Raw genomic sequence first — 16,691 nt, forward strand, 5'->3', positions numbered from 1 at the left:
AGAGGAAGGAATGAAGCAACAATAGAGAGAGAAAGAGGATGTAGGCTAATAACATTATTGGAAATATTAAGAAAGGTATATATGCGTCAGTCTACTAATTATACAAATAGGCTCTATTATATTTCAAAATTAAAATCAAATTCACTAGCTTATACTTGTAACTTTGTAGACCGCATTTGCTGCACCACATTTGCATGTTCTCTTCTGCTTTATCATGGCTTGAATGATGTGTGTAATTCCAGCCCATATAACACAGTATAATACAATACAGTAGGGTAATACAGTGCACACTCAAAATGATTAGCCTACTGGAGCTAGTTTAATTGATTTACCCAAGAGCTCATATACTGTAGCTAGGTTCATCTATGGGCTGTTATGTTTTTCTGTTGTGCGTAATGTGGAGTAGCCTATATCATGGGTTATATGTATTGGACAATGGCACAACCATTTGGCCTTTTTTAGGCTTGGGCTCATTAAATGTCATTTATCTAGGGATCATAAAAATGGTTTTTAATACATGACTCATCAGGCTCAGGTAGCATCAGGGTTTCATCTTTTAATCCTGATCAAAGCTCAAATCAAATCCAGACATATTTATATGCTCTATAATTCTTTTGAATGACACTTCCCGTTTTGGCGGGAAATACCGATTTACCTGAGAGAAAAGTGATTTACTTTCAGGTTGTAACATTTGTAACATACCAGGAAAATATTCAACCCTACTACATTTACATTTACATTTAAGTCATTTAGCAGACGCTCTTATCCAGAGCGACTTCAGTACTTACAGTTTAAATCGGAAATTTACATACACCTTAGCCGAAAATAAATTTAAACTCAGTTTTTCACAATTCCTGACATTTAATCCTAGTAAAAATTCCCTGCCTTAGGTCAGTTAGGATCACCACTTTCTTTTAAGAATCTGAAATGTCAGAATAATAGTAGAGAGAATGATTTATTTCAGCTTTTATTTCTTTCATCACATTCCTCAGTGGGTCAGACGTTTACATACACTCAATTAGTATTTGGTAGCATTGCGTTTAAATATTTTAACTTAGGTCAAACGTTAAGCCTTCCACAAGCTTCCCACAATAAGTTGGGTGAATTTTGGCCCATTCCTCCTGACAGAGCTAGTCAGGTTTGTAGGCCTCCTTGCTCGCACAAGCCTTTTCAGCTTTTTCAGTTCTGCCCACACATTTTCTATACGATTGAGGTCAGGGCTTTGTGATGGCCACTCCAATACCTTGACTTTGTAGTATTTAAGCCATTTTGCCACACCTTTGGAAGTATACTTGGGGTCATTGTCCATCTGGAAGACCCATTTGCAACCAAGCTTTAACTTCCTGACTGATGTCTTGAGATGTTGCTTCAATATATCCACATCATTTTCTACTCTCATGATGCCATCTATTTTCTGAAGTGCACCAGTCCCTCTACAGCAAAGCACCCCCACTAAATTATGCTGCCACCCCCGTGCTTCACGTTTGGAATGATGTTCTTCGGCTAGCCTCCCCCTTTTTCCTTCAAACATAACAATGGTCTTTATGGCCAAACAGTTCTATTTTTGTTTCATCAGAGGACATTTCACCAAAAAGTACGATATTTGTCCCCATGTGCAGTTGCAAACCGTAGTCTGTATTTTTTATGGCGGTTTTGGAGCAGTGGCTTCTTCCTTGCTGAGTGGCCTTTCAGGTTATGTCAATATAGGACTCGTTTTACTGTGGCTATAGATACTTTTGTACCTGTTTCCTCCAGCATCTTCACAAGGTCCTTTGCTGTTGTTCTGGGATTGATTTGTTCTTTTCGCACCAAAGTACGTTAATCTCTAGGAGACAGAACGCGTCTCCTTCCTGAGAGGTTGCGTAGTCCCATGGTGTTTATACATGCGTACTATTGTTTGTACAGATGAATGTGGTACCTTCAGGCATTTGGAAATTGCTCCCAAGGATGAACCAGACTTGTGGAGGTCTACAATTTTTTTTCTGAGGTCTTGGCTGATTTCAGTCAAGCAAAGAGGCACTGAGTTTGAAGGTAGGCATTGAAATACACCCACAGGTACACCTCCAATTGACTGAAATTATGTCAAGTAGCCTATCAGAAGCTTCTAAAGGCATTTTCTGGAATTTTCCAAGCTGTTTAAAGGCACAGTCAACATAGTGTATGTAAACTTCTGACCCACTGGAATTGTGATACAGTGAATTATAAGTGAAATAATCTGTCTGTAAACAATTGTTGGAAAAATGACTTGGGTAAAGCACAAAGTAGATGTCCTAACCGACTTGCCAAAACTATAGTTTGTTAACAAGAAATTTGTGGAGTGGTTAACCTAAGTGTATGTAAACTTTCGACTTCAACTGTATACATTTACTGTATGTGGGGCAGGACACTGAATACTTATGCCTAGGGATTTATTTCAAGCTCTCACTATATTCCCCAATGATTATCTCTTTAAGAAACTGGATTTAAATAAATAGTATTCCTTCATCGATCAAAAGTAAATTGACAGAAAATGTTACGCAACAAACCAAAAAACCAATTCACAATTCAGAAGTACCAAACCCACCATGAACCAAATCACCATAGGAACAACAGCAGATCACCAATGGGTTGGGGGGAAGTGGGGGAATTCAAAGGAGGGAGGTGATCCTTAAATAAGTTAAACGTATAGAGTATCATTCAGAGGAAGTCAAGCAAATCATGAGCAAGCAAAAGGTGAGAGGTCATTAGAGAGAGGAAGAGAGGCTGAGGAGAGAGAGGAGGAGCAGGGGGGTTCCGCAAGGCCCCTGGTTGCAGAGTCACAGTTTCCAATGATCACTTTTGTGACTATGCAACTGGGCTCATATTACTAGCTGCAACATCACAAAAATGACACTGGCAACCGCTAATTAGCTGGCAAAATAACACAAGGAAGAAAACAAACCAAAACAGGTAGGTAGCTATGAAACGGAGAAATAAAAGAAAGTGCTGCACGATCAGAAGTAAGACTTGTTCATTAAATACATGGCGGCATACAGAGAGAGGAATTAGCTCGCAGTTTATGATCTCGAACCCTCAAGTGTGATAATTGCTGTCGAAACCACAAACTAAGATTCAGATTCAAGTGTTACTGCAATAGCATGTGATAAGAAATTGAGCGAGAACACATTTTTAATCCTAGTATTTCTCCTAACCATTCCCTCACCCCATGAGAAAAAAAAATGCCTACACTGAACACAGTTGGTGGCTTGATGGCAGTATGATGTGTTTCACCACATATTCTGGCCCTGCTCTTTCCCGGAAGATCTAACCTCATAAGTGTGCAGCACAAATACAATAACCCCAGGATATATAACATCACAGTACTCAGACTTGTCCTGTTATTTGAACAATTCCTAAGAGAGCAGCAAGGTTAGCAATAAAGAGATTTACTGAGTCATAGTATATCTTAAGAAGAGTGAAGACTGGCACATAAAGTAAGAGGAAAAAAAAGGGAACTAAAGGTTTAATCCCACAAAATACCTTATTGTTACCATATCAATCTGACAGCAATAGGGTTGCAAAAGTCTAGTAACTTTCCCAGATTTTCTAGAAATCCATGTTTTCCGAGGAATCTTCCGATCAGTATTTCTGGAAAACCTGGGATTTTTTTTGAAAGTTTGCAGATTTTTACAACTGTAGATAGTGGTGAGGACAGCCCTGTGGAGCCCTGTCTCTAGGAAGTCCTACCTGCGGAAGTCCAGGAGTGTCCGACTGGACTCAGGGACATTCTGGTTGAGCCAGGTAAGGAAGTGGAACTGTGTGACGGTGCGAGTCTCGTTGGTCTGCATGTTCTTTAAGTAGAAACTACGAACCAAGAAGTCATCACACCAGATGTGCTCCGACACCAGGTTCACCTATAGAGGAAGTTATGTCACAGTCATATAAATATAATGAGTTCTCATTCTTATTCTATTGTAAGTTATCCGTGAATACACAGTAAAACATGTAATTATAAGTGCACTTGATTTTAAATATGCAGTGCACTGTGCACCTTACAGAAAAGTTAGAAAACGGGTATTACTGACTGTGCTTTTACAGTATTTACAGTATATAAGTAAACAGTTGAATGTAATTAAAACTGAGTACATTTGCAACCAAATTATGCTGAAATTACACATGAATTTTAAAATCAAAACGACTATAACCATATTTCCGATTTAGAGCAATAACAATAGATAAGACTAGAAAAACAAAAAATGGTCATTTTGAGCGAACATCAGACATTGGATAACCAGGCCTGGTACCTCGTAGATGTGGTAGAGGTTGGACCCCTCGTCAGGCCAGTAGTGGTAGCACTGTTTGACTCCACTCTCAGTGAGGGGCGTCAGCATGACAATGACCACACAGCCATTCTCCCAAACCATCTGCACACAAAAGACAGAGAACGGCCATTTTGTCACCAGGCAACACCCGGTAATTGCCTCGTGACATGCACCCTCACGCTATTCTATTGAGACGCTCCCACATACACTTCAAACTTATATGTATGAGCCCATTTACTAGTATTAGAGGAAAAAGACAAAACATGACAAACAGGAATATGGAAAAAAATGCTTGATTAAAATGATTAATTATCATCCATTCCTTCTTATTGAATCATCTGCATCCAAATTACAGTACAATCTACTTTCCATACTTGGGGAAAACACTGTTAGCTGTCGCTGTGAAATTCTTTAAAATATTTTTTTGTAAACTTTAACAATAGTAAAACAGTTAGGTTAAAAAACAAACAGCTTCATATGTAGGGGGGGGGACTGATGGTGCAAATCAGCGCAAGCTAAAGCATATCGACGATTCAATGTATCAATGTTTTAATTGTATCTGTCCCTTAACAAATAAATACACTATTGTGTCCTTCCAGAACTAGGAGTGTCTGTTTAGAGGGAATTTTTCTCGCTAACATATTTATTTTATTTATTTTTTATTTTACCTTTATTTTACTAGGCAAGTCAGTTAAGAACAAATTCTTATTTTCAATGACGGCCTAGGAACAGTGGGTTAACTGCCTGTTCAGGGGCAGAACGACAGATTTGTACCTTGTCAGCTCGGGGATTCGAACTTGCAACCTTTCGGTTACTAATCCAACGCTCTAACCACTAGGCTACCCTGCCGCCCCAACATACAGTCTAGATGGCGCTGGACAGAAGGTCTATCCTGCCAATGGCTCTCTACACTCATCAGCTCTAGAGAGCCATTGGCAGGATAGAAAGACAGCAGCCAGGTTACTGAAGCTAATAAAACATTATTGTTACACTCATCAGATGACCAGGGGGCTCTCTTACCCATGGCTCATGATTTCACAGTTACCAAGAGCATTTGCTAATGTTTAGCACATTGAACAAAGTTTAGCACACTTGACAAAGTTCTAATATAGTTTAATGATGTAGAGTGTGTCGTGACCCATGTAAAATACACTTAAAAAAAAGTATAATTTACTAAGACAGGAGGGAGAAGATTAGGGAGAAGAGAGGAGAGAGAGCCTCCACCCCCCCTCTCAGAGTGTGTTCAGAGCCAAACAGGGATTAGGCAGAGAGGGGGCCCAGGCTGAGGCCCATACTCAGGTTGTCATGATGGGCCAGACATTCCAACCACTCAGTAACAAAATTAATGTAGCACACGGGTGACAGAGGATGCATCCTAAATGGCACCCTATTCCCTACCTATAGTTTGACACAACCAGGCATATCTGTATACATAAAATGTGCAGCAATATTTGATTATCATTTGCAAGTAGATTGTGTAGTGGTATATATGGAGGCCATGGTGGGATTACAAAAAGCACTTGTCTCCAGTTTGACTTACACTTCTAATAACACTGTTCCCTTGTTGTTTAAGTCTGGAGAAGATATTGATTTTATGAAAGAGAGGACTGTACCTGCCAGAAATCAGCCACCGTGGAGGGAAGAGGGCCTTGAGTAGCGATGTAGGCTGGGTTCCGTGGGTCATGATCCATCTGGGAGAGAGACAGAGACAGAGAGAGACAGAGAGAGACAGAAAGAGAGAGAGAGAGAGAGAGAGAGAGAGAGAGAGAGAGAGAGAGAGAGAGAGAGACAGAGAGAGACAGAGAGAGACAGAGAGAGAGAGAGAGAGAGAGAGAGAGAGAGAGAGAGAGAGAGAGAGAGAGAGAGAGAGAGAGAGAGAGAGAGAGAGAGAGAGAGAGATTGAGAGAAAGAGCAATGTTATTACTTCATTATTGATCAAGTAAAGGACCACAAGGTTTACCCTAGTGAGTGCTTTGAGAAAGAACAATATTCTTACACTGGATATAGTGAAAAACATACCAACTTAAAGTCAAATAAAAAATGATGTAGCAAAAGGTTGAAATAAAGGTGCAATCCATAGTTGCTACATTCCACTCATAAATGTATGAAGAAAACAACTTATAAATTCCTCCTGAGCTTAGTTCAACTCTCGTACCCCATAAGATCACAAAATATAAGCTTGTTATACTCCAATGTTTGTAAACAAACACCATGTAACCTAAAAACATGGTTAAAACTATTATTTTGATGTAATGGATGGTCAGTTGTTGCATCCATAGCTCTTTCTATGAATTTGAGAGTGGTTACGTTTCTCCAGATCCATCCCACAGCTTTTTACCGAAACGGGGGCCGGGAGAACGCTATTGCTTCAACCGCTTATTGCCGCTTTAAAAGTAACACCCACATTGGCTGTAGAAAGAGGAAATTCAGAGTATTACTGCCTATTCTTCCCTCCCTGAGAAATAGTGTAGGTGGTCAGTGAAGGCTCAATACAGTGTGCAAAGCCTTTCACTTATGTCCTGGTTTTCATTTTGGATATGTTTGAATAGGTATTCAATGGGAATGAGATCAGACTTTTCCCATGTATTGTTAACCAAATGTTTGTGGAAGAAATCCTTTCTATGAATCCCAAACCCCAAATGTTGTCTGTGTGTCATCTTTTCTTATTCCTTCAGTGCTTAAAACAACAAGGCTGCAAAAACTCTCACAAATTGGAGAGCAAATGCCATCTTAAAAAAACAAGCGTGGTCCAGAAATGTGTGGCGAATGCGAGAAGAGAATAGTTGAGTGTCAGTCATACCTATTACCATGCAAATTGTATGGAAAATGTTATAATTGGATAGGCCAATTTATCTGGAAGCAATTATGGGAAAAGACAGATCATTCCAAAGCCTGCACACAGAAAATGGTGTTTAATAGCCTTCTGTTGCTTTATGAACTAAAATAATAGAATGTTTTAAATAAACTTGGGTTTACACAGAAGATTAAGCTTTTAACGTAAATGTATTAACTGGGAAAAGAAAGGCACCGTTTTAACAAGGGGTTTGCATTTCAATTAAAATGGAAAAACTGTCACTGCAAAGTGCATTTGTTAACAGATGGAGGAGAATAGAGGAGGGGCTGTGAATGGGAGAGTGCTTTTATGTCCTTTTATATAATTGTCAATAATGACGAATGCTAACAACAAGTAAAACATTTTAGCTTTGGCAGAAAAAAGAAATAGAACAATGTCTAGTGTTTGATGCTGTACCCCTGGAGAGTGTCTACTGCTGCAACAGAGAAACTGACTGTCATTGGTCTAGACTCAATACTGAGAGAAATTCAGTGTCTGCAGTACACTCAGTACAGATAAACTCTATTCTCTCTCTCTCTCTCTCTCTCTCTCTCTCTCTCTCTCTCTCTCTCTCTCTCTCTCTCTCTCTCTCTCTGTCTCTGTCTCTGTCTCTGTCTCTGTCTCTGTCTCTGTCTCTCTCTCTCTCTGTCTCTCTCTCTCTCTCTCTCTCTCTCTCTCTCTCTCTCTCTCTCTCTCTCTCTCTCTCTCTCCCTCTCTCTCTCTCTCTCTCTCTCTCTCCTCTCTCTCTCTCTCTCTCTCTCTCTCTCTCTCTCTCTAGCTCTCTAGCTCTCTCTCTCTGATGCTCCCCCTCTCTCTCTCTCTCTCTCTCTCTCTCTCTCTCTCTCTCTCTCTCTCTCTCTCTCTCTCTGATGCTCCCTTCTCTCTCTCTCTCTCTCTCTCTCTCTCTCTCTCTCTCTCTCTCTCTCTCTCTCTCTCTCTCTCTCTCTCTCTCTCTCTCTCTGTCTCTCTATCTCTCTCTCTGTCTCTCTCTCTCTCTCTCTCTCTGATGCTCCCTCTCTCTCTCTCTCTCTCTCTCTCTCTCTCTCTCTCTCTCTCATAGACATGGCAAGTTAAATGACATACTGTACATTGTACATTGTCAAAGTATACATATCTCCCTCTCTGTCTCTGTCTCTGTCTCTGTCTCTGTCTCTCTCTCTCTCTCTCTCTCTCTCTCTCTCTCTCTAGCTCTCTCTCTCTCTGATGCTCCCCTCTCTCTCTCTCTCTCTCTCTCTCTCTCTCTCTCTCTCTCTCAAGTTAAATCTCTCTCTCTCTCTCTCTCTCTCTCTCTCTCTCTCTCTCTCTCTCTCTCTCTCTCTCTCTCTGATGCTCCCCTCTCTCTCTCTCTCTCTCTCTCTCTCTCTCTCTCTCTCTCTCTCTCTCTCTCTCTCTCTCTCTCTCTCTCTCTGATGCTCCCCTTCTCTCTCTCTCTCTCTCTCTCTCTCTCTCTCTCTCTCTCTCTCTCTCTCTCTCTCTCTCTCTGATGCTCCCCTCTCTCTCTCTCTCTCTCTCTCTCTGATCTCTCTCTCTCTCTCCCTCTCTCTCGCTCTCTCTCTCTCATAGACATGGCAAGTTAAATGACATACTGTACATTGTACATTGTCAAAGTATACATATCTCCTCTCTCTCTCTCTCTCTCTCTCTCTCTCTCTCTCTCTCTCTCTCTCTCTCTCTCTCTCTCTCTCTCTCTCTCTCTCTACCTCTCTCTCTCTGATGCTCCCCTTCTGTCTCTCTCTCCAATCTCGTGGAGACACAATGTTTCCTGACAATTTTAAGTGTCTGCTGTCTCTGAACTAAGAACTGGTGCTAATGACATTCTTGAGTGTGTCCGTCCATTCAGCCGTCAGTAGGCTGAGGGGCTAATGCTGTTGATGGGTCTCCAGGAACCCATTGTCCCTTGTCCATCCCTCCCTCTTCCACCCACCCAACTTCTTGGTTGGAGTTACAGAGGGAGAGAGAGAGAGATGAAACATTGTTTACCAGTGGATGATTTCTCTGGGACCTAATGAGGAGCAAGCGGCAACGTGACAGGCGTAATCATGGCCGTTTTGTTCTGCACAGCCAGGGTCTGTGTGCTGTAATTATCAGCCTTTCTTCCCTACTGGCCAGTGGCTGCCGGTGGCAGCAGTAGTTATTGCAGAGCACTGCTCTGCCTCTGGTTGTCTGTCACCACTGCACAGTGGGGGACCAAGGCTTGTCAGCTCTTTGTTTCACCCACCACACTGTGAGACCAGGGAGAGGGAGGCAAAGGTACTCTCTCACAGGAGATTCACTTCTGTTCTGGTCCTCATATCAGAGGTGTTGGAACCGGTTTCCCATGTATTGTGAGGGGCTAGTGGTGATGATGTGAAAGCAAGAGTCCATAAGACGATCTAGAGCGTCCATAGAATCTCTACTTCATCAATGTAACACCAACAGTAATGTCTTCGAAATGAAGCCATACAATAACAGCTCAATTAGCTTGAAGCCAGATATCCCACAGTAGCGAGAGGAATAATAGGCTCTTTAAAGCGACAATCACAAGGGAGTTACACAATTCCTCTTATAAGATCATCATAAGTTTTACAGTGATTCACAGTTTTACTTTGCAGACAAACATTCTCCAGAGTGCCGACAACAATGTTCTGCTCTGAGCCAGTAAGTGTTGTTGTTGAGGAAATCAAATTGCCAGCAGCAGAGGTATTTCTGTAAATATCTAGTTGTACCCATCCAGCTCGGTGTGTAGGAAATGGTTCTTCTGTGTCGTCACATCCTGGCACTTTGGTGCAAAGACAACTGGCCAGTGTCCCGAATGGCACCCCTTTCCCTATATAGTGTACTACTTTTGAACCCTATGAGTCCTGGTCAAAGGTAGTGCACTATGAAGGGAACAGGGTGACAGTTTGGACACGACCTTGGATTTGAAATGCATAGCATTTCAGTTTCTTATAATGGAATACTTCTGTATCTGCCTCCAGGGGAAGATAACTGCATCTATTTGATTTGACCACCTTTTTCAAATGGGTATGCTCAGATCCTGAATTCACATGGCTCCTATTTCTCTCTTTCTTACAAATGTTTGGTTCTTGGACATTCACAGCTGAGTAAAAAAAAACATTTGCTCAAAATGTATTGTTTGATGCTTAAGTGTGTGTAAATTACCCAATTTATACACTGGTTGTCATTTGTGAGAGGCAAAGGAGTGTGTCTTTAAACTCCTGATTTAGCCTTTAAAAATGCACCAGTAGAAACGGTATAAATGCATCAGCTCCCATGCTGATTCCCTGCTGCCAATGTGTAGGCTTACATGTAATCAACTAAACCTGAATAGATACACTGAGTGTACAAAACGTTAGGAACACCTGCTCTTTACATGACATAGACTGACCATATGAATCCACGTGAAAGCTATGATCCCTTAAAGATGTCACGTGTTAAATCCACTTCAATCAGTGTACATGAAGGGGAGGAGACAGGTCATAGAAGGATTTTTAAGTGAGTGTACAAAACAGCTCACCTTCCTAATATTGAGTTGCCTCCCCCCCACCTGCCCTCAGAACAGCCTCAAATCCTCGGGGCATGGAATCTACAAGGTGTCGAAAGCATTCCACAGGGATGCTGGCCTATGTTGACTCCAATGCTTCCCACAGTTGTGTCAAGTTGGCGGGATGTTCTTTGGGTGGTGGACCATTCTTAATACACATGGGAAAGTGTTGACACAAACCTGTGCGCCTACTACCATACCCCGTTCAAAGGCACTTGCCCATTCACCCCCACGAATGGCACAGATACACAATCCATGTCTCAATTGTCTCAAGGCTTAAAAATCCTTCTTTAACCTGTCTCCTCCCCTTCATCTATATCAACTATATCAATGGGCTCCTGAGTGGCGCAGCGGTCAAAGGCACTGCATCTCAGTGCAAGAGGCCTCTGACATCCGGCCGTGATTGGGAGTCCCACAGGGTGGCACACAATTGGCCCAGCGTCGTCCGGGTTTGGCCAGGGTAGGCCGTCATTGTAAATAAGAATTTGAACTGACTTGCCTAGTTAAATCAAATGTAAAAAAACAAACATCAGACAGGACCTGCAACTACCTATTGAATGTAGCTTGTTTGAGTTGGAGAGTCCATGTGACTTAAAAAATTGTAAATGACTTGGGTTGATGCATCTAAACACCAGGAGCTTACTTCATAAACTTAATTACATCAAGATCTGGGCTACGCAGACAAATTCTGACATTCTAGTATTGACTGAAACTTGGATCTCTGGGGATATTCTGGACTCCAATATTAATATTGAGTGTTATAATTGGTTCAAAGCTGACAGACAGGGTGGAGAGGCTATTCGTTATCAAAATAATTTCTCTCTCTTGACTGAAATCCATTTCCCTTGCCAAAAATGTTTAGTTACTATATTTAAGCCTTTGTCTGGGGAAAAATGTGTCTATAACTGTTATAGGGGTCTACCTACCGTCCTTCATCGGCTAACCTTTGTGCACTTGAAGAGTTAACTAGTTTGTTGTATTATTTTATTAAATCCGAAGTTATTATCCTGGGTGACCAAAATGATGATTGGGAAATGCAGGCCTTATTACGTTAAAAAATGCCATCATTGATGCATTTAATCACCATTTTATTTCAGCGGGCTATCTCTTTGAAATAACTTCTAAGCATATACACAATGATATTTGGCAGGATGCTGATCGGGAAAACTTGCTGAATGACTTGCAGAAGGATCAGAGAATTTATAGTCACAGCTTTTCTTTTAGGCTATTTACAGAAAAAGAAGTCCTGGATGCTTTGCTAGCAATAGGCAACAAGAAATCCACAGGGGCCGACCAATTGGATCCTGGTCTGCTTAAGTGTGCAGCGCCCATCATTGTTGGCTCAATAACCCACATTTTTTTATTTAACATTGTCATCAGGAAATATTCCAAAAGTATGTAAATCAGCTCTTGTTCTGCCACTCCACAAGCGCAGGGATAGTAGTGATCTTAATCATGATCTCTCCATTTCATGACTTCCTTTTCTTGCTAAGTATCTTGAATCCTTGGTAAATGTAGACCTTTTCTCTTTTTTTTAAAATTTTTTTTTTTTTAAATCTGAGAAATATGTTTTGAATGTAAACCAATCAGGGTTTAGGCCTGGGCATAGCACTATTACAGCAACCACTTCAGTTGTTATTGATCTTGTCAATGCGTTAGACACTAAAATGAAATGTGCTGCTTTGTTTGTAGACATGTCAAAAGTTTTTGATACTGTTGATCATGCTATTTTATTTAATAAGTTGTCCTCAACAGGCCTGAGCTCTGACCCCTGTTCATGATTACCTTTGTGACATAACTCAGGCCATCGTGATTGATGGGGTTAAGTCTGAATTTCTTGAAGTCCATAAAGGTGTACCACAGGGTTCGATTCTGGGACCTGTTCTCTTCACTATTTATATAATCACCATTGGTCAATCTGTTTAAAATTGTAAACTTAATCTATATGCGGATGATAATATTATGTATGCTACTGCCCCGACTGTTGATCTGGCTGTGTTAAAACTACAGTCAGATTTTATAGCTATGCAGGAATCCATTCCTGATTTAAAATGTATGCTTAATACAGGCAAAACAAAATACATTGTTGTTTTAAAAATTTCACAAGAATGTTTCCGAAGAACTACATGTTCACTCGTTAGAGGTTTCTCCAATCGAACGTGTTCCTGCATATACATATTTAGGCATTTGGATTGATGTGGATTTAACGTTCAAAAAACATATAGGTGAGCTGGTTAAGAAGCTACAGCAACAGATGATGCCTTCAGGAAGCGAATCCTTCAGTCAACGTTTTTATCTGTTCTTGATTATGGTGATATTATTTATCAAAGTGCAACTGCTACAACTCTTAAACCTTTGGATGCCATCTATCGTAGTGCCCTTTGTTTTTTTTACAGGTTTTGTCATGCAGGTGAAAGAGGACCCAAAAGCGACTTAACAGAAACAGAGTTTCTTCAAGTCCAAACAGAAAACGACAAATCCTGAATCCTTAACAGGAAATGTCCAAACAGGGAATAACAGAAATCCTCTAGTCTCAGAGGGGAATAACAGGAGAAGCGGCCACAGACTGCAGGTCGCCGGGTAGGCGCAGGCCGTAGCTGACAGAGACACCTGCTCACACGCAGCATCTGATTACACAATCACAGCACGGTGAATTCTAAACAAGGAACCGACAGGACAGGAACGGAACACAAAGGAAGAAATAGGGACTCTAATCAGGGGAAAGGATCGGGAACAGGTGTGGGAAGACTAAATGATGATTAGGGAATAGGAACAGCTGGGAGCAGGAACGGAACGATAGAGAGAAGAGAGAGCGAGAGAGTGAGAGAGGGAGGGGGGAGAGAGAGGGATAGAAAGAGGGAAAGAACCTAATAAGACCAGCAGAGGGAAACGAATAGAATGGGGAGCACAGGGACAAGACATGATAATAAATGACAAACATGACAGTTCGAGGAGGAATTGGCGGCAACGGAGGAAATCATCGATGAGTGAACGGTTCCCGAGACGGAACCCAACTCCTCTCCTCAGGACCGTAACCCTCCCAATCCACTAAGTATTGGTGACCCCGTCCCCGAGAACGCATGTCCATGATCTTATGTACCTGCGCTCGACAAGGACGGGAGGGGGAGGGAAGACGAACGGGGGTGCGAAGAAAGGGCTTAACACAGGAGACATGGAAGACAGGATGGACGCGACGAAGATGTGTCGCACAGCGACAGGATTGACGACCTGGGAGACACGGAACGGACCAATGAACCGCGGAGTCAACTTACGAGAAGCTGTCGTAAGAGGAAGGTTCAGTGGAAAGCCACACTCTCTGGCCGCAACAATACCTTGGACTCTTAATCCTGCGTTTATTGGCGGCTCTCACCGTCTGTGCCCTTTATCAAAGTGCAGACCTCACCCTCCTCCAGGTGCGCTCACAACGTTGGACAAACGCTTGAGCGGAGGGAACGCTGGATCGGCAAGCTGGGATGAGAACAGAGGAGGCTGGTAACCCAGACTACTCTGAAACGGAGATGATTGTGAGCGTATTCTGCCCAGGGGAGCTGTTCTGCCCAAGACGCAGGGTTTCTGAAAGAAAGGCACAGTATGCGACCAATCGTCTGATTGGCCCTCTCTGCTTGACCGTTAGACTGGGGATGAAACCCGGAAGAGAGACTGACGGACGCACCAATCAAACGACAGAACTCCCTCCAAAACTGTGACGTGAATTGCGGGCCTCTGTTTCTAACGGGAGGCCATGAATTCTGAATACATTCTCAATAATGATTTGTGCCGTCTCCTTAGCGGAAGGAAGTTTAGCGAGGGGAATGAAATGTGCCGCCTTAGAGAACCTATCGACAACCGTAAGAATCACAGTCTTCCCCGCAGACAAAGGCAGACCGGTAATGAAGTCTAAGGCGATGTGAGACCATGGTCGAGAAGGAATGGGGAGCGGTCTGAGAACCGGCAGGAGGAAGTTACCCGACTTAGTCTGCGCGCAGTCCGAACAAGCAGCCACGAAACGGCGCGTGTCACGCTCCTGAGTCGGCCACCAAAAGCGCTGGCGAATAGACGCAAGAGTGCCTCGAACACCGGGATGACCAGCTAACTTGGCAGAGTGAGCCCACTTGGAAACAGGAACAAAAGGAGGTTACTAGGACAAATCAGTGTGCGTGAGTGCTTGCTTAACCTGTCTTTCAATTCCCCAGACTGTTAACCCGACAACACGCCCATAAGGAAGAATCCCCTCGGGATCAGTAGAAGCCACGAAGAACTAAACAGACGGGATAAGGCATCAGGCTTGGTGTTCTTGCTACCCGGACGGTAAGAAATCACAAGCTCGAAACGAGCGAAAAACAACGCCCAACGAGCTTGACGGGCATTAAGTCGTTTGGCAGAACGGATGTACTCAAGGTTCTTATGGTCTGTCCAAACGACAAAAGGAACGGTCGCCCCCTCCAACCACTTTTCGCCTAGGGCTAAGCGGATGGCGAGCAGTTCACGGTTACCCACATCATAGTTGCGCTCAGATGGCGACAGGCGATGAGAAAAATAAGCGCAAGGATTTATCGTCAGACTGGAAGCGCTGGGATAGAATGGCTCCCACGCCTACCTCTGAAGCGTCAACCTCGACAATGAATTGTCTAGTGACGTCAGGAGTAACGAGGATAGGAGCGGACGTAAAACGTTCTTTTAGAAGATCAAAAGCTCCCTGGGCGGTTAAAACACGTCTTGACAGAAGTAAGAGCTGTGAGAGGGGCAGCAACTTTACGAATGAAACGCCGATGAAACCTAAAAAGCGCTGCAACTCGACACGTGATTTGGAACGGGCCAATCACTGACAGCTTGGACCTTAGCGGAATCCATCTGAATGCCTTCAGCGGAAATAACGGAACCGAGAAAAGTAACGGAGGAGACATGAAAAGAGCACTTCTCAGCCTTTACGTAGAGACAATTCTCTAAAAGGCGCTTAGAACACGTCGAACGTGCTGAACATGAATCTCGAGTGACGGAGAAAAAAAATCAGGATATCGTCAAGATAGACAAAAACAAAGATGTTCAGCATGTCTCTCAGAACATCATTAACTAATGCCTGAAAAACAGCTGGCGCATTGGCGAGGCCGAACGGCAGAACCCGGTACTCAAAATGCCCTAACGGAGTGTTAAACGCCGTTTTCCACTCGTCCCCCTCTCTGATGCGCACGAGATGGTAAGCGTTACGAAGGTCCAACTTAGTAAACACCTGGCTCCCTGCAGAATCTCGAAGGCTGATGACATAATGGGGGAAGCGGATAACGATTCTTAACCGTTATGTCATTCAGCCCTCGATAATCCACGCAGGGGCGCAGAACCGTCCTTCTTCTTAACAAAAAAGAACCCCGCCCCGGCCGGAGAGGAAGAAGGCACTATGGTACCGGCGTCAAGAGACACAGACAAATAAACGTTCGGGAGCCGACAGAGAGTATAGTCTACCTCGAGGAGGAGTGGTCCCCGGAAGGAGATCAATACTACAATCATACGACCGGTGAGGAGGAAGGGAGTTGGCTCGGGACCGACTGAAGACCGTGCGCAGATCATGATATTCCTCCGGCACTCCTGTCAAATCGCCAGGTTCCTCCTGAGAAGTAGGAACAGAAGAAACGGGAGGGATGGCAGACATTAAACACTTCACATGACAAGAAACGTTCCAGGATAGGATAGAATTACTAGACCAATTAATAGAAGGATTATGACATACTAGCCAGGGATGACCCAAAACAACAGGTGTAAACGGTGAACGGAAAATCAAAAAGAAATAGTCTCACTGTGGTTACCAGATACTGTGAGGGTTAAAGGTAGTGTCTCAAATCTGATACTGGGAAGATGACTACCATCTAAGGCGAACATGGGCGTAGGCTTCTCTAACTCTCTGAAAGGAATGTCATGTTTCCGAACCCATGCTTCGTCCATGAAACAACCCTCAGCCCCAGAGTCTATCAAGGCACTACATTTCCAGCGTAGATGGACCGACAAAAGTACAGGATTTTGATGGAGATCTTGAGTAGTTGCGCTCACCTGTAGCCCTCCGCTT

General features: G+C 43.0%; 1 protein-coding gene across 1 annotated transcript in view; it reads right to left on the reverse strand.

Annotated features, from left to right (window-relative positions):
• LOC124041902 (receptor-type tyrosine-protein phosphatase N2-like) overlaps positions 1 to 16,691 on the reverse strand; it is a 162,683-nt gene that overhangs the window by 11,220 nt on the left and 134,772 nt on the right. Inside the window, exons 19-21 of the mRNA XM_046360034.1 lie at positions 5,894 to 5,971; positions 4,263 to 4,382; positions 3,706 to 3,872 (exon numbers count right to left, since the gene is read on the reverse strand). Of these exons, the coding sequence (XP_046215990.1) occupies positions 3,706 to 3,872; positions 4,263 to 4,382; positions 5,894 to 5,971 (365 nt within the window). The remainder of the gene's footprint in view (positions 1 to 3,705; positions 3,873 to 4,262; positions 4,383 to 5,893; positions 5,972 to 16,691) is intronic.

This window comes from Oncorhynchus gorbuscha, linkage group LG08 (genome assembly GCF_021184085.1).
Source record: "Oncorhynchus gorbuscha isolate QuinsamMale2020 ecotype Even-year linkage group LG08, OgorEven_v1.0, whole genome shotgun sequence".
In the NCBI taxonomy this organism is placed as follows: Eukaryota; Metazoa; Chordata; class Actinopteri; order Salmoniformes; family Salmonidae; genus Oncorhynchus; species Oncorhynchus gorbuscha.